Source organism: Galleria mellonella, unplaced genomic scaffold (genome assembly GCF_026898425.1).
Source record: "Galleria mellonella isolate WM207_F2 unplaced genomic scaffold, CSIRO_AGI_GalMel_v1 utg200, whole genome shotgun sequence".
NCBI classification, from domain to species: domain Eukaryota; kingdom Metazoa; phylum Arthropoda; class Insecta; order Lepidoptera; family Pyralidae; genus Galleria; species Galleria mellonella.
The window spans coordinates 2,984,151-3,011,997 of NW_026442034.1; the positions used below are offsets into that span (position 1 = coordinate 2,984,151).

A 27,847-nucleotide genomic window follows, 5' to 3' on the forward strand; every position below is an offset into this window, starting at 1 on the left:
CGAGGGCGTTGCCTGCCTGCTACGCGTTTTATTTTACTGATAATTCATTGATTTTAATAGATAAACCTTCCGAATACTGTGATAAAGTACAAGATAAGGAATAGAGCCCTACAGATAACATTATCTAGTACATTGTTATAATTCGTTCTATTCAGACCGTGTACCGTTCATTGTTACAAAAATATAAAGATTTTTTTTAGTAAATAAACAAGTGTAGTGTATATAATATAACATAAACGTTATTTTATTATTGATAAACATATTTTAATTCATAAAAGTGATAAAATTTAATACGATAATGTCATAAAAAATAACAAACATTCTATGAACATTTCTCGATGATTCACTATTACGAATCGCATTTAGACAGACTAAAAAGTCTATTGTCATGAGAAAATGTTGAAAAATAGTTTTTTAACAGTTTTACTGTGTGCAAGTGTTCGAAGTCAGTCAAATAAAGACCTTTATAATGGTGAGATAAACAACGAGTTTTATAACTCCAGGGAAGAAATATCCCGTGTCACCGGGATTCCTAGCCCGGGTGACACTGATTACAGGACATATGTGTACAATAATAGGAGGTATGGGATAAATCCTACACGGTACAACCCTTACAACCCCAATATAAACCAGCCAGGAGGATTTCCTTACAATCCGATAGAGACAAACCCACTGGATGAACAGTTTAAATATAATATTGTAAGTATATAAAGAAAATGTCTTTATTTCACAATTTTATGTCATTCTCTCGCTCAAGCCACCACAGCTACTCTATGAAGAGTACATTACTGATGATTTTTACTCTTTATAAATAAGTTATGATTTACATACTGGTAGATTGGTGTTAAATATGTGAAATTGAAGAACTGAATCTCTCAAGTACCTGTGTCATACATAATTACATTAAAAAAAGGTTCTAAACCTTTGTCACTTGATATATTTCATTTAATGTAACTTCTCAGTTACATTAAAACAAATATATATTCTCATATTAAGCTCAGATAACTGAAATATCAATTAAAATGATTAGATCGAGCTGTTGATGGATGACATTTTTTCAACCTAGAATATTATAAATATGTTTTATAGTATTAAATGGTGCCTGACTATCTGTGCTGTAAATTGTGAATATGCAAAAAATATTAATAATTTCATTAATGGCCCATAATTAATGAAATCTTACAGATGAGACATATCCTATTCACATTAAATATAGTAAATTAGGCTTTATTGTCCATACATCATATTTTTTTATTTAAACTTGAATATTGTAAACAGGCTGATGATCTACCTGATAGAAAGTATCAATTTCTGTCTAGTCATGTTCTAGAAAATTTCACTACTTGCACAAAATACACTACTAAATAAGCTAGCTTGATAAATAAAATATTATTCTGTCCAAACTCTAATTCTCTTTTTTTTCTGTTAACTTCATAGGACTATTTTTCAAACTAGGGTAAAGGATTAATCTGGTCAACATCCACATAGTCCTCTCATGGAAACTATCATGCTGAATTCCAGGTCTACTCATCATGATGGGCTAACTATCATCCCTCACTGGTGACCAGTCAGCATGTATCTTTAGCATAGGCAGAATTGCCATTATCATAAAAAAAAACCTAGCATTCCCGAATGACACAACTACCATTATAAACAATAACTTTTATTTATCAATTATTTAAAACAATTTTGTTACAGAATCGAGATCCAAACAATCCTGATGCACTGTTCCCTGGTGTGCTGGGAGGTTGGAGGGAAGACCTTCAGGGAAAAGAGAGGAGAGACTCACGACTATTAAAGAAAAATATATTTGTTACTACAAATTTTGGACAAGTGCAGGGGTTTAAAGTAAGTTTTACATTTTTTATTCTACTATGATAGCAAATGAGCATATGACCCTTGTGAATGTGAAAAAGACTTTATTTTCCATGCTTAGCCTCTCATTTGGGCCATTGTGCGTATGATATGCATGTGACCCTTTTGATAGTAAACACTATACTATGGATACTTGCAACATGTATAGTTTCCTGTATGTCACCAACCTTAATTAATCTTATTACACCATTTTTTAATTAATTTTAAATATAAAAGTAACTAGAATGATTTTAATTTTTTTTTGTGCTTGCTCCAATTGAGCTCACTTCTACATTCATGTTATGGCCACTCATTAATGAATTCGAGTGCATTTCTATATTTTTTTTTTTTTTAATTTTTAAAGTATAATGAGATTTTCTTTTATTGTTATTATAATAATGTATGATTTATACTTAAATATTAAATTGCGGGAAATTAAATTAATAGTGAAAATTATGATGCTATCTTATTATGTGTCATATTTGAATGACACAGTCTACTTTTTACCCAATTAAATCAATGTGCAATGTGAATTTACTTCATATTAAAATAATAGTAATGCCCATAAGAATTCCTTCCACCTTTCATTCAAATCTGTTCATCATTTTAAGGATGACTGAGTAGTAAATGTCCAGACTTTCATATTTATAATATTAATAAAATAAAATCATCAATATTTTTCAACCGATTTAAAAAAAAGTAGTGGTTCTCAGTTTTTTTTTATGTTTATTACCTTATAATTCCATCAGTTATAAACTAATTTGAAAAATTCTCTTTTTATCTCAAAGGATATACTTTCAGATTGATCTCATGGAAATGTTATTAAAAGTAATCCATTATTTTTGTGAAATACTTAATAATCTTAAATTATATTTTCTTAACAGGTATATTTATATGACAATCCTGATCCGAATTCTGGTTACCGACCATGGTTATCAGCAGTGGAGAGGGTGCAGGGAGAAGTATCAGTCTTCCTTGGCATCCCGTATGCTAGACCACCAGTTTTAGAAGGAAGATTCAAGGTATGTTCTTTTAATAAAAGTAAAGATCATTATGAGTTGTGTCTACTTAATACATTTGTTTTTAAAAGACTTCGGATAATTGTTCTCTGTTGATTTTTTGTAATCTCACAGGATTCTATTATTCTCTGTCCACTGCCGAACATAGACCTTCCCCATAAGGGGAGATTTGCCAGTAGTTGCCACTCTTGACCGGCAAGTTGGCAGCCACAGTTAGGTTTTGGTTATGTCTTAAGAAGGATGCTGCTGCCCATCCCTCGACCGTTATGTTCCCTTTGCGACAATATTTTTAATAATATATTTTTATAATAATTATTTCAAATATAAACACAATAGATATGTAAATGTGTCAATGACATATGCAACAAAGGGTAACCGCTTCATATTGTCTTTTGCACTTTTGCTAGTGTTGTAATATTTCCGTAACAATTGCACTCTTTTTAACTCATACACATTCAATTAATAATTTGACCTTCATGTAAAATATTACTGAATTTTAACTTTTTTGTTGTTGTTGATAATGAGATGGTATAGCCTTGCGCTATCAGTATACGCTGGCGTAACACCAATGAGACATAAATGAGGATTAAAGCAAGTCAGCTAGCCTCTTTGATTTCTTGAGGCAGTGCATTCCAGAGTCTTGAAGCTATGTTGATGTAATAAACATTTATTCGCCATTAAGCATTTAATTTTTACCATCTATCTTCACGCAAAGTCCTTTGCGGTGTAGACAGAGAGAACAGAGTGCGAAAGTCTTGTATCCCTACATACGTCTCTTGCTTTATCCATTCTCATAACTCATCTCATGCATGCATGCCAATTCTGGAGAGTCCGAGAGACCCTTAGATGGTACACGGTATATTTGATCGTCATAGATTAGTCTAAGATTTCCTCATTACTCTATCTACATGTTATGTGTAACTTTAGCATGGTATTTTCTATTTTTTATTAAAACAATATTTTGACAGCCGCCCCGACAACACCCTGGTTGGCAGTTAATGCAAGCGGTAGACTGGGGCCCGGCGTGCCCGCAGCCAGTACGGTTCACTGGAGCCACGAAAGGCGTACGCGATATGGACGAAGACTGTCTCTACTTGAACATATTCTCACCCAATGTAAGTATCTTTTCAACCACCTTCAAAATTGATAATTTAACTGTGCTTTTTATGTTATGTAATATTATTATTATTTTCTATTTGTGCAATGATCTTTTATTTATTTATTCTTTATTTACCACATTACAAAAAATGTCTGGTACTAAAGGCGGACTACTATATAGCATTCTCTCCCAGTCAACTTTTGGCAAAACAGAAATTTAAATATACAATAAAAAAAATTAAAATTGTTGTAAATAAATATTTACACGTAAGTTATTGAAGTCGCTGGCGGAAGACCCAAAAAAAAAACCAATTTTATAAATATAACTAAATTTAATTCTAAAATTAATTATTACAATAATAAGTGTCTTCAGATCGATGTGTGATCAGTAAGTGAAGTTATATCAAATCAAACATAAAGGAAATGGGTATTTTTGCTGCGGGAATTGAAATGCTGACTGGACGCAGGTGTCTTTCTCGGTAGCGCACCTTCTTGCGTCATGCTAGGTGGTCCGATCCGATCGCCGTTGAGGGTGTGTCGTAATACTTGATAGGTATCTACTATAACACGTACGTATTGATATACTTACAAATCACAACACATACAATTATGATTATATAAATATACATACATGAATACACTAAACAAATATTACATAAATATACAAATATATATCATAAAACATACATACCTACTTATAGATTATATACGATAACACAAATAAGCGACGATAGAGATCAAAAGTGATGATGAAGATGATGAACTGCTTTCACAGCTTTTTCAAAAGATCTTCTGGCAATGTTCTGGATTTACTCACGTTCTATGAGAATTGTTGACGATTAGACACGATACCGATTGTAGGCTTGGGCCTACAATCGGTATCGTGTCCATAAGGACTTATGTCTAAGACTAGACTTTGTCTCCCTTTGTGTTTTACCACTTGTATAACGGATTGTGTTCTGAGAAAATGTTTGAAATGATGTCTGCAGCCACTTTTTATCACCGCACCGCTCGCCATCGACAGAGAGTTCATCCTCACACGTTTGATCCTAAAAGGTCACATACAGTGCGGTTGCAGAGAAATTTTCTCTCACGAACGCTTAGGCTGTAGGATGAGCTCTCTGCCGCGGTTTACCCTAGAGACTACAGTATGAGGTTCATCAAAAAGCGTATATTAAGATTTCTTTTTTTTTTTTTATACAACTTAGAATGGCAAACAAGTTGACGGTCCACCTGATGGAAAGTGGTAACCGTCGCCTATAGACATGAGCAGTACCATGGACATAACAGAGTATACTGTTTCGCTCATGATACCCCCCATGCGTTGCCATTCCTGAGGACTCAGGTGGGTGTGTGTCTGTGCCCTGTAAATTCTTCGAGGTTGTCTGCTTGTTTGCCACCTTTCTGGTATATAAAAAAAAAGAAAAAACTAAAATATTTTTAAGGAACGAATTCGTTTCGGTGTACATATTTATTAAATTAATCAGAACAGTTGGTGAAGATTTACCCAAATCACAAAATGTCTGAACACAGAAATCTTTTTGGTTTACACTTCATAAATTTTGGTTTTCGGTTTTTTTTTATTGATATAAAATATGTCAAAAAACAATATATAAAAGATGTGATATTGTTATGGCACGGCGAAACAGTTCGTTTCATCGTATCAGAGTACTACTATTATTATTTATTATGTACTTCATTCTCGGCTAATTTGCCGGTTTTCTCAAACAACCCGTCCAAAAACCTTTGAAAAAAAGAAAGCTGAGACCCCATCCCGTTTTATTGCGTGTGTGTATGCAAATATGCATACACATATATATTACTACATATATAATATTTTTATGCTTCATAGCTCTATACGTGTGTGTGTGTATGTGTGTATCTGTAGCGTTGTAATGTGGTGCATCTTGTGAGTTTAGTGTAATTTATTTATTATATTATTATATAATATAATAATTAATAATAGTATTTACTGTGCTACCAAATAATCACTTATTTTGCTTTTTCATTTTGTTTTTTCAACCGACTTCAAAAAAGAAAAGGTTCGTAATTTGGTCGTATTATTTTTTATATTTGTTATAATTCATAAATCATTTATAAGTCGATTTGGAAAATTCTTTTTTATATGAAACAATTTACTTTTAGATTACTCCCATGGAAATTGTATTAAAATCGCTTCAATACGTTAGTTTTTAAACTAATTTGGTCATGATTGAAATAGGTTTTTTTTTTTTTATTTTATGGAACATCTTAAATTATTACTATCTTGTAAAATGTACTAAATGAGTAATTAGTGATTTTGTATTTAGTAATTTTATATTAAGATACATTTTGCCTTTTCACCGTTGGCAAATTCGTTAATGAATCACTTTGAATATCATCGTAACATTGTCTTCGACAATAATTAACGAACACTCAGTCCGCTCGCACCAATTATTTGATAACGCGTTCGGTACCAACAGATATTTGCCCATCGAAGCTTTACTGAAATACACACCTAAATATAGCTTCTAACGTTAACGGCATAAAGTTCACTATCTAAAATTTAAACTCTACCGTCTAAACAACAAATGTCATTCTGGCCAAAATGCAAGCGGCCTATGACGAATTCCGCCAATTAAATCCATTATGGCGTTCACTAATGAAACGTTGCAGGCTAGTGACCTGTGCAATCATAGCTTGATTACGTTTGCAAGTTTAATTGGAGCTACTGACTAATAAACGGGAACAAAGTCGGCCGCCTCGCCCTTTGTTCGCTTTTTAAATTAAAAAAAAAAAATAATAACACATTCGATGAGATCCGTTAAAAAAAATTCGTTCGAATTTTGAATTCAAATATTTATTGCGTTCTACAGTGTTAAAAAATAAGAAGTCCGCGTTATGTTTGATTTGAACACGTTTTTAGTGTTCCGTGCCAAGGAAAACGAAACCTTTATAGGATCACTTTTCTATCTCTGTCTGTCCGTGTATCAAGACCCTTTTTCTCAGGAACGCGTGGAAGCATTAAGCTTAAATTAATGTAAAATATACAAATCTGTTAAAAATGTCCACCCGTGCGACGCCGGGATGGGCCGCTAGTATACTAATTGTAAATGTAAAGACATTTTTACATTTTAAAAAGGGACCATTAAGGTTGCACACGGGACGGAAGCTTAAAAGTGTGAACATTGAACAGGCTTATATGACGGTCATAAATATATAATAGATCCAATTGTTTTTTAAAATTGTCATAATGTCATATGTGGAATTACCACCATTGTCACACTTTGGTATGAAGGTTAATAAATACAATAAAACGCCTATGTAATTTAACTAACACCGCACTCAATTTATTATTCCAGTCATTATCAGATGTACTGGATCCAACGCACATGGGACAATAGCGGTCAGCGTCGCCCCGCTATTATGTATTTATTACCCCCAGACCTAATTGTCGAGGCCTTATTTATAAATAGCGGTTTACATAATCATAGCTACTTTATGCATGTTTCGAAAACGTCATAAAATAATGTTTACTTTAATACAATCCCGTAGTACTATTTTCCCGTGTTCTATTTTCATCTTCCAGTTTTAGTCTCTCCTGTCGTATGTGTGCTTTTAAATTTGTGTATGTTTATGTGTATATATGTGTATATGTGTGTGCGTGTGCGTATGCGTGTGCGTGTGCGGGTGCGGGTACGGGTGCGGTTGCGGGTACGGGTGCGTGTGCGTGTGCGTGCGTGATTGTGTGCGTGCGTGCATGCGTGCGTGCGTGCGTGCGTGCGTGTGTGTGTGTGTGTGTGTGTGGATATATATAACAGATTAATAAAGGCATACATTTCTGTTCCCAGGCGGAGGCCGGTTCGACTGCTCAGAAGTATCCCGTAATGGTATACATCCACGGCGGTCAGTTCATGTCCGGCGCCTCCAATCTGTTCCCGGGGCACATGCTCGCAGCCTTCTACAATGTTGTGGTGGTCTCGATGAATTATAGGCTCGGAGCTCTCGGTAAGAATGATGCAATTTTTTTTAAACAACACCCCAAAGGCGTTTATCGATTTCTTGTTTTTTTTTTTGTCTGCTACTATATCACGCACATACGTTGCCAAATTTGAACGGATTTTTTGAAATTTTTATTGTAATCGATAGAATTTTCTTTCTTGTTAGTCCCATATTATTTTTTAACGATTGAAATTGAACGTTTATTATTGCGGAGCAAAAAATATTTGTAGCAAAATGTACCTGAAACAATCAATTCTATATTCTACATTAAAAGGTTTATAATATAAAGTAAAAATGAAACATCTAATCAATTATCATTGTTTATACATATATTTGTCGTGTATGTGTTAACAAAGTCGCTTTTTTCGGAAAGTTGGAACGATATATACTTATTAAAATCTTCGTTCGCAAGTTGTGAAAAGGTTAAGGGCCCATAAACACAACGTCCTGTTGTTCTGAAGTTCTCCTATAATATACAGCGTGTCTAGCTGTCATTTGCAATCATCAATCAATCAATACATATAATAAAATCGTACCTTGTCGCTTTCTGTACATGGGAGATGTATAAGAAAAACTATTATAAGGGGCTTTGTGAATGCAATGGAATCCAAAATAATGATTTTTAAAATTTTTGTTTGTATGTCTGTTTGTCAGTACGTTTGTGCGCGCTAATCTCAGAAACGGCTTAACCGATTTGAATGCAGTTCCACTAATGTGTTGCGGTTTGCTCCACTTAACATTTAGTGTTTGTTTAATTTCAATCGGTTCATAAATAAAAAAGATATCAATCTAAAGAATCACATAAAATAACCAATCAGTTGAATAAACTGAAATTTTATGAAGATCAGTTATATATCATATTTTAACTTTAGGTTAATTATTCACGTGAGCAGCGCCGCGGGAAACAGCTAGTTAAACATATTATTTTGTCTATTGTCATGTTTCTTAAATAAAATGTTCAGTTACACTGCTAGAACATACCCTTAAAAGAATACCACGTTTTTCCACAGGTTTTCTCTCGACTGCTGACGAGAACTCACCAGGCAACTATGGTATCCTGGACCAGGCTATGGCACTCCGCTGGGTGTATGATAACATCGCCCCGTTCAACGGTGATCCATCTTCAATCACGCTCTTTGGTCCTGGAGCTGGTGCCGCGTCAGCTGGTCTCCTGGCTGTCGCGCCGCAAACTAGGGATATTGTGACCAGGGTCATTGCTCAGGTTAGTACTATATTACCATTATTCCTGTGAAGATAGCGCCCTCTGATATCAAGAATTTAGATAGATAGATAGATATATCGTTTATTTGTTTGTTACTAATCACACACAACATGTTCATAAGAATAGGTAATACATAAAACAACATTAAGATTTATAAAATTGTGTTATTATGTGTGACCTGCAGCAATACAAAAAGGTCGAAGCTCAGCGTGGAACATTGTTCAAGAAACAAAACACTGATTTTCAGCTTTACCCCTTTTGAGGGTACATGAATTATTGAGGGTATTTCTGCTTGATACCAGAGAGCTTACTAGACAACAGCTGTACTTAAACTCCAAAGCACAAAACAAGGGGAAGGGATTGTTAGTAATGCAGACTACCAGTGCCATTGCTAGCAAAGGGAGACTTTGTACAAAAGTCGATTGCTTAGGTACCTCTGTTCCATTCGTGTTTCAACCGTGAAGCAGTTGTGTTTGCATGGCTGTGTTTCAGTTTGAAGGGTGGGACATGGCGTAAATTTACAGGGTACACAGGAATAACACCTGAGTCTATATCATCATCATGTATCAAGGGCGAAACAGTATACTGTGTTATGTCGATGGTACTGCTCATGTCTATAGGCGACGGTTACCACTTTCCATCAGGTGGGCCGTCAGCTTGTCTGCCATTCTAAGTTGTATAAAAAAAATAGCAATATACCCTGTCAGGTCTAATTCCCTCCTGGAAACCAATGTGTTGAATTCCGGGTGTGTTCATCACGATAGTCTAACTGGCCTGCCTTTTCATTCTCACCTATCATCCCTAACTGGTGCCCCGCCAGCGTATACCATTAAAGCAGGCAGGGTATCCATAAAAGCACAACTGGCATTCACTTTTGAAAGACCCAAACACATAAAATTAAGATAAATTTATTTTAATACATTTCTAATGATTTTATTACATACTTTTCCAGAGCGGCTCGGCGATGGCTGACTGGGCGTTAATTCAGGACAAGTATAGAGTGCAAAACACATCTCTAGTCTTCGGTCGGCTGCTCGGCTGCCCCATAGACTCCTCGTGGAAACTAGTCAACTGTCTCCGCCAGGGCCGAAGCTTCTATGAGCTCGGCAACGTTGAATTTCAGGTAAACATTCTAAATATTATAATTTAAAAATCTTGTTTTTTAAAAAGCAATTTTTTTTTCAATATTAAAAGGTCTTCGATTCGAAAAGTGGGAAATGACAGTAAAAAATACAAGCTATGAAGGCATAAAACATCTTACTCCTAAAAAATGGCCATTAATAGACTTTCCAAGGTTTCTATTCTATAATATTCATGTCAAGTCTATAGGCGACGATTTGACTATTAAATTCAACGAATTGATCGCCTATCTTCGATCTCATGAAGACTTAGAAACTCGGATAGCCGCAGAGCGTGGCGCATCGCAGAAGAAAACGTGCTAGACAGCGTGGCCGATCTTCCGCCGACTGAAGATCGACGCTCGATGAAACAGACGCCGAGTACGAGCATTACTCAGCGTAACGTTGACATAGTGACCGATCTTCCGCGCTGTGTGACTGTGAAGTTGTAAATTGTCTGCAATTTGATGTATAGGGACACCATCGTGAATGATCGGTGACTCAACATGTGGTGCTAATATTACAATGTTCAACAAGATGAGCCATAGTCTAATGTACCATTTGATGTTTTTTTCCAGCCACAAGTCGGCTTCATACCCTGGGGTCCAGTGCTCGAGAACAACTTCACATTCCCTGGTGATGAGTGGTACGAGGGTTGGAGGGAGCGTGATTGGCATTTCCTTAACTTGACACCCGAGGATCTCATACAACGAAGGCAGTTCAACCCAGCTCTGCAGTATATGACAGGAGTGACCACTCAAGAGGCCGCCTATTACATTTGTAAGCGATTTTGAACCTTGATTACATAGACATAAAGAAATACTATTTAATGCATGGCTATATTGTCTAACCTACCAATAGTAGGGAGGAAGGAATTGTTAGTAATGCGGACTACCAGTCTTATTGCTATCAATATACCCTGTCAAGTCGACCTCTACGTGATCCCTCCTGGAAACCATCGTGCTGACTACCAGATCTATTCATCACAATAAGTTAACTGACTTTTTATTCTCACCTATCATTCCTCACTGGTGCCCCGCCAACGTATACCTTTAGCGCAGACGGAGCTATCATTCCATCACCATGTATAAAAAAACCTACTGATGGTTCCAGATTCGAACTCCATATAGTATAAATATTACTGTGGCTTTTTCTGCCCATAATGTGTACGAAACAAAAATTTAATGCAAGCGTTCCTTAGCGCGGAACTAGATGACGTTGTGTTATTTTTTTTTTTCTAAAATATTCCCTAGTATATTTCAAAAAGCTGAGAGAAAAGGGTTTGAATCCTATCGAGCTGTCTTGAGGTTAAATTTATCGACCGAGTATATTTTAAAATTCCCTAATGCAATTAGCATTTCAAAATTGTTTTCGATTACATTTGCAATACAAAAAAAATCCAATAATGTTTGCAGACAACAATGACTCGTTGGCACCAAGATACGAGATCAGCGAGGGCTGGTTCAACCAGAAGGTGGCAGAGCTGGTACTGCGGTACAACTACACGCTGAACCCGCGCGGCGTGTACGAGGCCATCCGCTATATGTACACCTACCATCCCGAGCCGCACAATATCAGCGCCATCCGGGACCAGTATATACATGTGAGTGCTTGAAACTGTATTAACAATATCAGTACCGGTCGAAAATCTATATATCGTTACTGATTCCTCTAAGCATTGATTAAAAGGTCATCATCTATTACGTAATCGCCTATAGTATTTACAACATCGGTATCGGTTTAATATCTATATATTATAGTTGGATATTGATGGCAGAATAAAAGGTCATCATATATTGCGTAATCGCCTATAGTATTTACAACATCGGTATCGATTTGATATCTATATATTATAGTTTGATATTGATGGTAGAATAAAAGGTAATCATCCATTGCGATATCACCTATAATATTAACAACATCGGTATCAGTCTGATATCTATATATGTGGGATTGGATGTTTCTAGGTATGTGAAAGGAATAGTAATGAGAGTAAAGATGATGAGGGAAAGAGATGCATGATACAAGTATGATTGGTCGACGCATAAATGGAACGAGATGGCGTTACGATTCGAATCCTGTAAAAGAGCTGTGGAGCAAATAAATTTATAAAAATTGAATATAGTCTGATTTTCCGCCCACGACTTCCCACATATATTATAATTGAATATTGATGGTAGAATAAAAGGTCATCATCCATTGCGATATCACCTATAGTATTAACAACTTCGGTATCGGTCTGATATCTATATATTATAATTGGATATTGATGGTAGAATAAAAATCTTCATTCATTTTAATATCGCCCGTACTGTTTGGATAACTGTAGTCATTTTGTTCAGGTTCTTTATTTAGATATTCTTTATTGAGCAACTAATATTTAATATATCCGTTATTGGACCAATATATAGATATTGGAACTACAATATATAGAACCAGTTTAGGTTAATCATTTTTTTTTTTATTTTATTTGATTTTTACAATATTTTCTCAAATATAACACTAATCATGTTGAGTAGATATTATTCGACATTGTTTAGAGGGTGTCGAAGTACTATTTCTGGTGCTGACTATATCTTACCGTCTGGGGTGAAAAGGGATTGTTAGTAATGGTGATAGCCCTATTAGGTCGACCTCCACATGGTTCCTCCTAGAAACCATAGTGATTGATTCATTGTTGAATTCGTCCCAGTGGACCAACTGACCTGATTCATCTTCACTTATTATCCCTCACTGGTGCCCCGCCAGCGTATATCGATAGCGCAGAAAGGGTTAACATTTCATTATCATCCATTAAAATAAAAATATCTTTCCATCTTCTCAACGATCTATCTATCTCTTTCTATGTCTAATTTGTTAAATACTATTTATTCACAGCTCCTCTCCGATTTCCTATACCGCGCACCGACTGACAAAATGGTGAAATTACTTCTCGAGCAAAACGTTCCGGTCTACATGTACGTACTAAACACGACAGTGGAAGCGTTCAAGTGGCCGGAGTGGCGCCAGTACTCGCACGACACGGAGCACTACTTCCTAACGGGCGCGCCCTTCATGGACCAGGAGTTCTTCCCAGTGAAGCAGCGTATCGAGCGACAGGCCTGGACGCCCAACGATAGGAACATGAGCCATTTCTTCATGAAGGCTTATTCGGACTTCGCGAGATTCGGGTATGTGATATGTGTTAAAAGAGTGGAGATATTTTTTTTTTCCTGATTTAAATAGAATGGTAACACTACTTGAACTATTAATTTACACTGGTAAAGTATCCATGAGAATGAAGTCAGGTCAGTTAGTCCAATGTGATGAATTAATCTTTTTTTTTTTATACAACTTAAAATGGCAAACAAGCTGACGGTCCACCTGATGGAAAGTGGTAACTGTCGCCTGTAGACATGAGCAGTACCATGGACATAACAGAGTATACTGTTTCGCCCATGATACCCCCCCATGCGTTGCCATTCCTGAGCACTCGGGTATTATTCTTCCGTACCCAGTAAATTCACAGAATTAACCGCAATGGATTCCATGAATGATAATAGAATGGTAACCCCGCCCGCGCTAACAGTATATGCTGCCGGGGCTTCAGTGAGGAATGATAAACCAAGATGAAATAGTAAGTCAGTTAGCCCATCGTAATAAATACACCTGGAATTCAGCACAATGGTTTCCAGGGTGGACTACGGGGAGGGCAACCTGACAGGGTATATCGACTAGTACTCCACATTAGTAGTTTCCATTCCTCCTGCCATGCATGGCCACTATCTATGGAATCTCCCGGTCTATGTTCCCTTGTGTTCATTAGTGGACAAGCAACGACTGATGTGATTATTAGTCAACCAGTAAAAACATAACAATATTTTGCAGTAACCCAACAAGATCCCGCATCCTCGGCGTCCACTTCGAGATGGCGAAAGCTGGACAACTGCGTTACCTGAACCTCAATACGACCTACAACTCCACCATACAACTCAACTACCGGCAGACTGAACTCGCATTCTGGACAATGTACCTGCCAACTGTCATTGGACGTCTAGTGCCTACTTACCCACCTATTACTGAGGTAAATGTTCTTTTTTCTTTTTATTACTCATGATTTACTTTAGGTGGCGTGTTAATAATAATCTTTTGGACGTATACTCCTGGTATAGAATGGACAACCCTTTCCTGTCCCGTGGGTGTAGTAAAAGGTGACTAAGGGACAGCGAAGGATATTTGTTTATTTATTTTATTTATTTATTCATTATTGCACAATAAAACTGTACAAGTGGCGAGCTTAATGCCATATGGCATGCTCTACCAGCTAACCATTAGGTAAAAACAGAAAGCGTAGGAAGGATAGGCAGTAGCGTCCCTCTTAAAACATCTCTAAAGCTTAACTGTGGTTGCTGATCCGCCTGTCGAGCGTGGTAATTACTGGCAAAATTCTTCAAGAGGGAAACTTATGTTCAGATGAAGAAATAGGTTAATATTTATCCTGATCAATAAACATATACCGGAAACGCGAACGAAGTCGCAGGTAAAAGCTAGTAGACATAAAAATACAAATGTCTTCAATCCTTTGGTATTAGAGCTGTTAAATAATAAAGTGACTTTTTTAATTATTCAAACTTATATTATACATTTTGAACAATAATCTGTAGTTCCTTGACATTCATATATATATATATATATATATATATATATATATATATATATATATATATATATATATATATATATATATATATATATATATAACAAATAAACAACAATATAACAACAATCAAATATCTCGACCTGGCTCACGAGGTGACCGAAATGTGGAGGGTGACGTCCACCGAAATCATTTCAATCGTTATATCGGTAAACGGTCTTATCCCAATCAGTCTGGAGCATCATCTCAGACGGTTGGGATTCCGAGGCGGCTCACTCCCGGGAAAGATGCTGCGATTTCTCTCCCTGGGGCCCTGAACCCTGGTCGATTGTGCTTCTGCCGAGGGATAGTTTGCCATCTCCTCTCCTTAAGAGGGGAGATGTAAATTGTCTAGAAATTTAAAAAATAACAATGGTAATAACTGTTTTTATTGAATAATAAATTACATACATTTAGTAAGATGTACTAGCCACCAAACTTTGCCGAGCCTGTATCTCATTGGATAGTTCAATGACTTCCATTGTCTTAAGTATTTATAAAAGACGTTACAATATCGAATATAAACACACTCAATTACAATGTCAAAAATATTTTTGGTGATTCATTCATTTCTTTATCTACTAAATGTTTAAACAATTTTGTCATGCGCCTGCGCAGTTCTGGTGGGAGCCGAAGCAGCCGCTGCAGATCGCGTTCTGGACGGTGAGCTGCGCCTGCATCGTGCTCATCGTGCTGCTCGTCGTCTGCTGCATGCTCTGGAGGAACGCCAAGAGGTAACACACACTACGCTGCATCTTCACACCCGACATATAGAAAGGAGGGCTGTCTATCACTGTAATAGGAACAAGCGATCTCATTTTTATAAATACAGCATGTTAGGGGGGGGGGTGACTGTCTGTCACGAAGATAGAGTACCTATGCTTATGGCGTACAATAGAGGGGTACCAGTAGATGAAACGATGTAGTCAAGGCAGTTGACATATCGTAATGAGTTTACTAGGAATTAATCACGACAGGTCCCAGAGTGACTGTGTGGAGGTCGACTTGACAGGGGTAATTGCTAGCAATAAAAACTAAAATATTCATTACTAACAATCTCTTCTCCCTAATAAGTAGGTATTGGACACCTTTCCCTATTTTCATATGAGTAAAGGATCATCCACCGTGTAGTCCCAGCATAGAAGGAGCCAGCCTCTCGTTTTCCATGGGTGTCGTAAGAGGCGACTAAGGGAACTTAATGATCGAGCAATGGGCAGAATCGTCCCTCTTTAAACATCACCAAAGCCTAACTGCAGTTGCCAACCCGCCTGTCAAGCGTGGCAACTCCTAGCAAAACCTCCCAATAGAAGGAGGCCTATGTTCTGCATTGGACAGTTAACAGCTGATGTGTTCTGATCATCAGTTATCCTTGTGATTACGGAGCAAGGTGAATATATCAGCCATAGCAAGAGAATAGCAATACATGAAGGGTATCATGGTTGACACAGTATACTCTGTTATGTCCATGGTACCGTTCATGTCTATAGGCGACGGTTACTACTTTCCATCAGGTGGGACGTCAGCTTGTTTGCCATTCTAAGTGGCATAAAAGAACGCTGTAATGAATGCAATACTGAACAATGGTCATATTTCGTCCAACAATATTTTTATGTGAACAAGCCTACCACCGTCTCTCGGATTTAGTTTCTCTGCGGTATTTCACATATTATCAATTCAGCTATTAACTGTCCACTGCTGAACATAAGCCTTCCCCATAAAGGGAGTTTTTCCAGTAGCTGCCACGCTTGGCAAGCGGATTGGCAACAGCATTTCAAACATACAACGTCCCAAATGAAACGATCAGTGCGGATATGGGACTCCAATTTATATATTCAATATTTACGTTGCTGGCCAGTTTCGAACTCACGACTTACTGTTTATGAGTCGGGATAGTCTAAATTTAAATTTTAAATTAATTAAAACAAATATTTTATATAACGATTTTAATGACAAAATTATTTTCACAACAGGGCTTTGCCACCGAAATGGAAAATGTTACCGGCCATGTAGGTGACTTTTAGCGGGTTTAAATTTTTTTTTTTTTTATTTCGCTTCGGTTTATATTGCGAACGTTTTTTGTTTCGTCTTATAGTTACAGAGTAGGAGTGGGTAATATATAGCAATAACTATATATTTTAGTTACAATATCTATATACTGGTCCAAAACATATCCGTTATGTTAAAAGTATGTTGTCCAAAAAATAATATTGGATAACAAACTTTTAACGTATTCGAAAATAGATATCCAATCGATATAGGCGATATCGAAATGAGTGATGACCTTTTTTCTCCCATCGATCTCCAGAACGGATCGGTTTCCATATTACCCATGCCTATTATAGAGGCTTGTAGATGTAATTTTGTTTAGTTGCATTTTGGTATTTTTAGTATTGTATGTGTACGCTTTTATATGAGTGAGTTTATATTACAAGGTGAGAGGTATTTGTGCACGTCCATGAATACCATCGCTTTATTTACAAGAGACATTTAATTATTGAAGTGTTTATTTTAAAAGCAATTTATTTTAAATCTGCTTATCTTAAAATATAGTTAAATTAATTTACTTAATAAGCAGCTAGTATAAAACTACTTATTTTAAAAAGCAGATAAAAATTAACTAGTTTTATTTCATAGCACTTTGTTATAAAATGGCTATTCTTAGAAATAAACCAATTATTAAACTGAATTGTGAATTATTGATATACTTAAAATGTTAAATTACTGAAATGTTTAACTTAACAATTTAATATTTTGTTTTGTTAAACAACAATAACTACGTTTATGACAAAATAGGAACAATACGGGAGTAAATTCGAAGGATTGGGAAATAAGTAAAGAATATTTGTCATAAAGTAAAACATAATTGTCGAATATATCATAGACAAAAAATATTGACAATGTGATTCTCGTTTCGCAAAATATTATGTAATATTTTTTAAAGCGATTTCATTTCAGAAGTCGTTTGCTTGAGCACCTCTGTCCCATTCGTGTTTCTACCGTGAAGCAGTTGTGTTTGCATGGCTGTGTTTCGGTTTGAAGGGTGGGATATGGCGTGAATTTACAAGATACAGAGGAATAACACCCGAGTCCTCAGGAATGGCAACGTATGGGAGGTATCATGGGCGAAACAGTATACTCTGTTATGTCCATGATACTGCTTATGTCTCTAGGCGACGGTTACCACAAACCATCAGGTGGACCGTCAGCTTGTTTGCCATTCTAAGTTGTATAAAAAAAAAATATCACTATTATTTTGTTAATATATTTATTGAAATACGTTAAAACTAGTTTTCAGCAGTAACTAAATTCAATAACAAAATTAAAATTTATTCCCCATTAGAGAAACAGACAGATACTACAACGGAGACATCTTTATGGTCCCGGAGGGCGATGACACGGGCATAGAGAACACGATGCGTTCCAGAGACAACATTTACGAGTACAGAGACGTGCCCATCAAACGGCCGATCACACCACAGACAACGATAAGCAAAGCGGTTAGTTTTTTTTTTTACAACGGGGCAAACGAGCCTGCAGCTCACCTGATGGTATGTGACTACAGCCGCCCATGGTCACCCACAACACCAGCGGCATTGCAGGTGTGCTGCCGGCCTTTTATAGACTTATTAGTAGAATTTTTTATTTATTTAAAATTGAAAAAATAAAATTAATCATTTCTCTTAATAATAAGCGAATATTTTAGTCGATTCAATTATTCTTTTAAATTTTCATTAACATAAATTGATGAAAACTTAAACGAAAGACTTTTTAGGATTCCAGAACTCAAAAAAGAAAACTAAATGCTTATAGGATCACTCATGCGTTTGCGTCCGTCCCAGTTAAATTGCACCGAAATCATTGGAACGATCGAGTTGAAAGTCTGTGACCCAAAGACGGGCATGTAAGATAAATAAATTTTAAACATGACGGCTACTTCTTTTATAATATTTAGAATGGCGAACAAGTAACGGTCCACCAGATGGAAAGTGATGCCTATAGACATGTACAGCACCGTGAACTTAACAGTATATCCTGTAATACCCATAGTACCCCTCGTTACCAGAGAACTAGATTGTAACTAGAGATATGTTGCAGACGAGTCAGCCGTCGATGCTGCAAACTCGGCCAGCATCGCAAGCGTCCACCGGCTCGGCCATCTCGCTGAAAGAGTCTTCGGTGTCCCGAGCGCCCGAACCACTACCACGCGCCCGCAGTCGCACGCACATCGTGCGAGGCGTGCCGCAAACCACCGTCTGATAGTGTGCGCTTGCCCTTATTTACTGGTGAGTACATCCTCGCCCTGTACCTTACTATTATACCTTATTGATACCTGTAGATAGATAGATAGATAGATACTCTTTATTGTTTCCTCCAAAAGATTACAATAGTAAACTTATTATAAATATAAATAATTACAAGAAATAATCACAATGAGAAAACAATGGGCGACCTTATCGCTAAGAGCGATTTCTTCCAGGCAACCTTTGGATGGAGAGGAGTAATTATAAACAATTTGGTGGGAGGCACGATGAAAAATTTTGTTAGTTCTAAATATGGGAGATGTGATACATATAATAATATAAATATTATCCCTACTCATTATTATATTTATATACATACACCTACACACACACACCTGTATTTTACTAGTTTCTTGTAATTGTTTGTATTTATAATAAACTAGCGGCCCAGGACGTGCTTCGCTACGCATAAAGTGAAATAATAAAAAAAAAATAACATCAAATTAATTTGTTCAGACAAAAAAAAAATATTAATTGTTAGCTATTTTAATTGTACTGTCAACACTGAAAAAAGTTTCAATTTGACAGCACAATCCCCATCTTAAAAAAAGTTTGAATTTGACACAAAAATCCCCATTAACAAAATGATCCGCCGTTTATTGAATTCATTTGTTACAAAAAATGTGATAAATGAAGAACCGCTCAACCGATTTTGTGCAAACTTCACATAAACCATCTACTAAATAGTCCGAACAAAGCCTAAACATTTGGTTTGGATAGGTGAGCCCGTTCTTGTGTTATAAAATTACAACGAAAAGTGGCATTAATTATATATATATATATATATATATATATATATATATATATATATATATATATATAGATTTACTATTGTAATCTTATCGAGGAAACAATAAAGAGTATCTATCTATAATAGTACTGAATGTGAAAAAGACTCCATTTTCCGCGCTTAGCCTCTCACTTGGGCCATTGTGCGTATGAGTCGTGACTAGTGCAGCCAACCTAACTCCGCCCAGAAGCGCAGAAGCTTCCTGGGTTCTTCACAGGCCTCACGGAGCGACCTCACCGTTCCGAGGATTTCTAAACGTTGATGGGCCACAGCCTCACATTCCAGGATTATCCTATAATAGTACTACAAGCACATACTTCATGAGATACGTACTGAAACTTCATAAAATACACCGCACGCTTTTTTTTTCAGGATAAATCAAACTGTATAAGGCTGAGTTCACATGGCTATACACCGCACGTTACAAACAGGATGAATCTTACCCAATATGGCGTCGTAGATACGTTAGCACGTGATTGAATAATAAATGAAACCAGTGTGTGTATTATATAGGTATGTCATTAAATTTGATAACTGATTTAATTAGAAATATCTACCCCCTTGTTCATAAAAACGTCAAACTACCTACAAACTATTTTTAGCTATTGTTTTCTTTTTTCTTTTGCTCTAATTTTTCAACTTGAAAGTTGAGAGACAGTCTGAATTACTTTACATTTGGTTTCCTGTGATAAGAATAGGTAATATAATATATAGCAATATCTATATATTGTAGTTACAAGTACCCGCTCCTAATGAATATTAGGAGCGGGTTCAACTGGTATTCAACTGGTATGGGCGAATCGTAGTGGGTCCAGAAAAACTCAATATATAGATATCGAATATCAGCCATCGATATTCTGCTATATATTGTAGTAACAAGAACCCGCTCGTAATGAGTATAGGTATCCAACTGGTATGGGCGAATCGCAATGGGTCCAGAAAAACTCAATATATAGATATCGAATATCAACCATCGATATTCTGCTATATATTGTAGTAACAAGAACCCGCTCGTAATGAATATAGGTATCTAACTGGTATGGGCGAATCGCAATGGGTCCAGAAAAACTCAATATATAGATATCGAATATCAACCATCGATATTCTGCTATATATTGTAGTTACGAGAACCCGCTCGTAATGAGTATAGGTATCTAACTGGTATGGGCGAATCGCAATGGGTCCAGAAAATCTCAATATATAGATATCGAATATCAACCATCGATATTCTGCTATATATTGTAGTAACAAGAACCCGCTCGTAATGAATATAGGTATCTAACTGGTATGGGCGAATCGCAATGGGTCCAGAAAAACTCAATATATAGATATCGAATATCAACCATCGATATTCTGCTATATATTGTAGTAACAAGAACCCGCTCGTAATGAATATAGGTATCTAACTGGTATGGGCGAATCGCAATGGGTCCAGAAAAACTCAATATATAGATATCGAATATCAACCATCGATATTCTGCTATATATTGTAGTTACAAGAACCCGCTCGTAATGAGTATAGGTATCTAACTGGTATGGGCGAATCGCAATGGGTCCAGAAAAACTCAATATATAGATATCGAATATCAACCATCGATATTCTGCTATATATTGTAGTTACAAGAACCCGCTCGTAATGAGTATAGGTATCTAACTGGTATGGGCGAATCGCAATGGGTCCAGAAAATCTCAATATATAGATATCGAATATCAACCATCGATATTCTGCTATATATTGTAGTTACAAGAACCCGCTCGTAATGAGTATAGGTATCTAACTGGTATGAGCGAATCGCAATGGGTCCAGAAAACCTCAATATATAGATATCGAATATCAACCATCGATATTCTGCTATATATTGTAGTTACAAGAACCCGCTCGTAATGAGTATAGGTATCTAACTGGTATGGGCGAATCGCAATGGGTCCAGAAAACCTCAATATATAGATATCGAATATCAACCATCGATATTCTGCTATATATTGTAGTTACAAGAACCCGCTCGTAATGAGTATAGGTATCTAACTGGTATGGGCGAATCGCAATGGGTCCAGAAAAACTCAATATATAGATATCGAATATCAACCATCGATATTCTGCTATATATTGTAGTTACAAGAACCCGCTCGTAATGAGTATAGGTATCTAACTGGTATGGGCGAATCGCAATGGGTCCAGAAAATCTCAATATATAGATATCGAATATCAACCATCGATATTCTGCTATATATTGTAGTAACAAGAACCCGCTCGTAATGAGTATAGGTATCTAACTGGTATGGGCGAATCGCAATGGGTCCAGAAAAACTCAATATATAGATATCGAATATCAACCATCGATATTCTGCTATATATTGTAGTTACAAGAACCCGCTCGTAATGAGTATAGGTATCTAACTGGTATGGGCGAATCGCAATGGGTCCAGAAAATCTCAATATATAGATATCGAATATCAACCATCGATATTCTGCTATATATTGTAGTAACAAGAACCCGCTCGTAATGAGTATAGGTATCTAACTGGTATGGGCGAATCGCAATGGGTCCAGAAAAACTCAATATATAGATATCGAATATCAACCATCGATATTCTGCTATATATTGTAGTTACAAGAACCCGCTCGTAATGAGTATAGGTATCTAACTGGTATGGGCGAATCGCAATGGGTCCAGAAAAACTCAATATATAGATATCGAATATCAACCATCGATATTATTCTGTTGTTCGCAAATTAATAATGTGGGTAAAATATTTAAAATATTTTAGAGTTTAGTTCTCTCATTCAACATTTTAGGATGGATTTCATTATATAATTAATCAGAGATTAAATCAGTATTACCAACATTGATATTTTATGCAGCTACCATCATCTTGTAACCATTTTAGTTTTAGATAAATTAATACTGTAATTCCAATATTGAGCTGGTCTCTAATAAATTTTGTACAAAAGTCGTTTGCTTGAGCACCTCTGTCCCATTCGTGTTTCTACCGTGCAGCAGTTGTGTTTGCATGGCTGTGTTTCGGTTTGAAGGGCGGGATTTGACAGTGAATTTACAGGGTACAGAGAAATAGCACTGAGTCCTCAGGAATGGCAACGCATGAGGGGTATCATGGGTGAAACAGTATACTCTGTTATGCCCATGGTACTGCTCATGTCTATAGGCGACGGTTACCACCTTCCATCAGGTGGGTCGTTTGCCATTCTAAGGATGTATAAAAAATTCTGTGTCACCATTCACTAATGCTTTCTTTAAAATTAAAATTTCAATTTGATATCACAGAAAATAACAAAATTTCTAATACAGTAGAATCTCGATTATCCGAATCAAATAAAACCAGGGGTATTCCGGATAATCGTTTTCAAAATGAAATCGAACAATAATTAAATTTTAATTTTCTTTTTTAATAATAAGCTATAAAGATAATGGATTACTTAATACCTATGTAATTAAAAATTTTTGTTGGAAATAATTTTAGTTATTAATCTTTGACTTGATGCGCTTCAACTGTAACAACTATATGGAATTAGAGTCGTCCTGTCTTGTCCGGATAATCGAATATTCGGATAATCCGGATTCTACTGTACATTTATGTCAAAATTATTATAAATTTAGATTAAGATGGTCCATAAAATTGTACTTTTGCGTAACTTGAAAACTTGAGACTTATTTAAAAAATATATTTAAGCTATGAATGGTGCCACAGAATCGATACCAGGTTTGAGACAAGTGAGAGTTATTAAAGCATGAGACTTAAAATTGTATAATGGGCGAATAATATTATAAGAATAACTCTGTAAGTACATTTTAATCCTATAAGAATGTAATATTTTTCTAACTAAAAATTCCATACTGCAAATTTTTATAATTTAAAAAAAAAATTATTACTGCATTAATACGACCAGCTTTAATAACTTAATTGGCACGATTTTTTTTAGTAACAATTATATGGTTTATTTATATTATATATTTCCACCGTTAGATGTAAATTGTTTACAAATACACTCCTCGCAAAAATTAACGGAACATAAAAATTTTTGAAATTTTTGGGTGATTTTCAACAGGCTGTATTTCAGTGAAAAATAATCGTACAGGAAATTTAAAAAAAGGGTTTTGAAGCTTGAAAACTCTAGTTTTCAGATTTTTTGGTGAAAAAATTTTTTGAGCTCCGGTTTCCATGCAATTCTTAAACAAAGCTGAAAAGAACTTTGAAAGTTCGATATCTCGGAGACAAATGGTCGTAATTGAGCCATCCAAAGCGATTTTTGAAGCTGAATAAACACGCTAAGAGACCTATACAATGGAGTAGCTCGAAAAAATTTTTCCATGCCCATAGAGTGAAAAACGAAACCTAGAAAATTTAGAAAAAAATTATTTTCAGCTTTAAGAATTGCATGGAAACCGGAGCTCAAAAAATTTTTTCACCAAAAAATCTGAAAACTAGAGTTTTCAAGCTTCAAAACCCTTTTTTTAAATTTCCTGTACGATTATTTTTCACTGAAATACAGCCTGTTGAAAATCACCCAAAAATTTCAAAAATTTTTATGTTCCCTTAATTTTTGCGAGGAGTGTATTATTTTAAAAACAATTTAGCAATTTACATTAATAATTATGAACTTTATATCTAGGGCATTAAAAGTTAAAGTAGTATTTTTTCGAATTCAATTAAATGTTAAGGAAAATAGTCAATAAAATATTTTGTTGATCAAATCCCAATTTAATTCTTAAATTACTTCACAGTTTTTTCTGTCGTGCTTTTCATAAACTTTATTTAAAATATACGACATAACAACATTCCAATTAGTTTTGTCATACGTTACGTACGTACATACGAGTACGTAACAAATTGTCTCACTCTATCGCATGTAATGTGCTAACATTTACTAGTTTTGTTTTTTTTTTAACTTATAGTAATTTTTAACTCTATATATCTTTGCATTGTACTGTCCAGTTTGCAACATATACTAAATGAAATTCAACCAGTGTAACCGAGAATTATTTCTGAAGACTTGGGTGGAAATAACGACATACAAAATTGTCTTACTAACTAACTACATGCGCGTTATTAATATGGAATACTAAAAAAATTTTCTGTTTTCAAACATTGTCTTTGCAAAAAATATCTCTTATATAGTATATGTACACTGGGGTCTATTCTGAAGCACCATTTCACTAAAATTAAAATTCCAATATCGTCATAGTCGCAGAATACTGACGGATCTGACGAATATTACATATACAGATCCGTCAGTATTCTACGACTATGACGATATGATATCGCAGAGAATTTATTACTGTAAGGACCAATACAGCTAATTTTCTAATAGATTTATGTCAAAATTTTTATAATTTTAGTTTATGACGCTCCATAAAACGTTAATTTCACGAAACTATCAAATAAAATTACTAGTTTATGAGATACATTTATTGAATTTTTAATAGATATTGTGCTAAATAGCTACCGCCTTTTTCTGTTCTCCTCTACCCAAAGGTTGTCTGGAATAGATCGCTTTAACAATGAAACCGCTTTTTAAATGTACATAATATATTACGAATATAATTCTTTAAGTAGTGCAATAAAGAGTAAATAAATGGCGCATTAGAATCGACCCTATTGTCTTTGATTTTATATATTATACATATGTCGCCGAAGTAACACGTGCGTTTCATATTTGTTCGTAATATTTCAGTCATTGACATCTGATTATTTATTAATACCATTACCTAGTTTTATATTAGACTGATTTTTAAACTAGACGTAGGTATATTTAGTAATTATCAATTGTAAGTTGCACCGGATTAGGCTCGTTTTGACAGATGTCAAATTGACACATAAATTTGTTGATATCTCTCTTTTTCATATAAAAAAATTATAATTCGGTCCTGATTTTCAAATGTACCTTTAAAAATTTAAAAGTAATTATCAATTGTAAGTTGCACCGGATTAGGTTCGTTTGGCAGATGTCAAATTGACACATAAATTTGTTGATATCTCTCTTTTTCATATAAAAAAAATTATAATTCGGTCCTGATTTTCAAATGTACCTTTAAAAATTTAAGTGCTTCACATATTAACTAGGTTTAAAAATAAATGACAAACAAAATTTCTAGTACGTTTTCACTACCGCATGCTTATGTATGATTTTACATCTCTGCATAGGTTATAAATCCATTATTATAGGTCATATTCAATTGTGAATTTTTATTATTTAGACGTTTTATGTTACCTTTGAGGTATGTAATTATTATGAAGTATTAATATTTATTATGGACAAAAAATATACTTTTAAAAAAGATTTTCATTTTTTATAAATAAAAACAGCATTGTCTATGGTTGAACATTTATTTCTATATATTTTTTTAACTTTGTAAACATATAAAATAACATAAATGATTCAATACATAATTGGTTATAACCAAACCTGAACAAATTTAAAAATATTAGTGTATAAGTAAATTTTTTAGCAATACTACGAATTGTAATTAAGTCCGATCAGATAATATAAAAATGCTGTTTTTTCGGACTTTATATGGCAACAATTAGTATAGTCTTACCAATAAGAAAAATTACAGTGTTGCCAGTAAAATAAATTCCATGCAATATTTCTATTTCTCTGATCGGGCTTTAGGGTTTAAGTGTAATATTAAGTAAAAAAAAATATATTTATAAGAATAAATGTTGTGATCGTCTATCCGTCCGTACATTGTGCAATGTCTTAAAGAGTGCCTCTAATTTATATAAGGGTTATACCTATTTATTATTTAAAAAAAAAATGTGACTAAAAGAAACGAAACTGCCTTTGTACAGTATACTTTTTAATGAAATTAAAAACAAATGAATTCTTAAATAGTGATTTTATTTTTGTAAAAAAAAACTGTATAATAGAAAGAAATATATTTTACACAAAAGTGACCCTCCTTCAACTTGCTTTCCTTTATATCCCTCATCCTTTCAGATACGTAATATAACAAATGTAGGGGGAGGATTGTTAGTAATAGGGATTAGTAGCCCCATTGCTAGCAATATACCTACTATATCAGGTCGACCTCCTCGTGGTTCCCCCTGGAAGCCATCGTGGTTAATTTATTGTTAGATTACGGTGGGCTAACTGACCTGCTTCATCCTCACCTGTCATCCCTCACTGGTGTCCCACCAGTGTATACGGATAGCGCAAGCGGGGTTACCATTCCATTATCACCCATTAAAAAAAATCATGCAGGCAAAGTCGCAGATAAAATATAGTCATTACATAACAAAGTAACTATAGGTTCCTATTGTTTGTGTTGGAAACTCCAACAAAACTTTTCACTGGCATAAAAACTTTTTATTATATTTTTTATTACAATTAAAAATATATCAGTTGTCATGAGTGGGAGAACGAATAAAATTGTATTTATAATGTATATTTGGCTGTTTAAATATTTAAATCCATGTATCAAGACTGAGTTCAATACTGTTTGCAAGCCCTGACAAAAAGGACGCGAGTTGGACGTGAATCGACAGCGCACTAAAGAAAGTATTAAATCATCATCATCATCATATCAGCCTTTAACTGTCCACTGCTGGGGGAAAGGGATTGTTAGTAATGGAGACTGAGAATTCCATTGCTAGCAATATACCCAACCAGGTCGACCTCCTCGCGGTTCTCCCTGGAAACTATCATGGTTAATTCCTAATGAATTCATCATGATGGGCTAATTGATCTGTTTTCATTCTCATCTATCACCCTTCACTGGTGCTACGCCAGGGTATCCTGTTAACGCAGGCGGGGTTACCATACCATTTT

General features: G+C 35.2%; 1 protein-coding gene across 2 annotated transcripts; it reads left to right on the plus strand.

Moving 5' to 3' along the window:
• On the plus strand, positions 1 to 26,908 carry LOC113509526 (cholinesterase). Of its 2 annotated transcripts, XM_052894191.1 has the most exons (16): positions 1 to 699; positions 1,699 to 1,848; positions 2,739 to 2,876; positions 3,842 to 3,988; positions 7,802 to 7,958; positions 8,963 to 9,174; positions 10,127 to 10,297; positions 10,871 to 11,072; positions 11,708 to 11,895; positions 13,170 to 13,462; positions 14,160 to 14,355; positions 15,586 to 15,701; positions 16,938 to 16,973; positions 18,308 to 18,464; positions 19,063 to 19,250; positions 20,431 to 26,908. In XM_052894191.1, exons 1-15 carry the CDS (start codon positions 397 to 399, stop codon positions 19,222 to 19,224), a joined length of 2,628 nt encoding a protein of 875 aa, XP_052750151.1. In that variant the 5' UTR covers positions 1 to 396; the 3' UTR covers positions 19,225 to 19,250; positions 20,431 to 26,908. The 2 variants fall into 2 exon arrangements, with proteins under 2 accessions (XP_052750151.1, XP_052750152.1); XM_052894192.1 differs by lacking the exon at positions 16,938 to 16,973.
• The last annotated feature ends 939 nt before the right edge of the window (positions 26,909 to 27,847 follow it).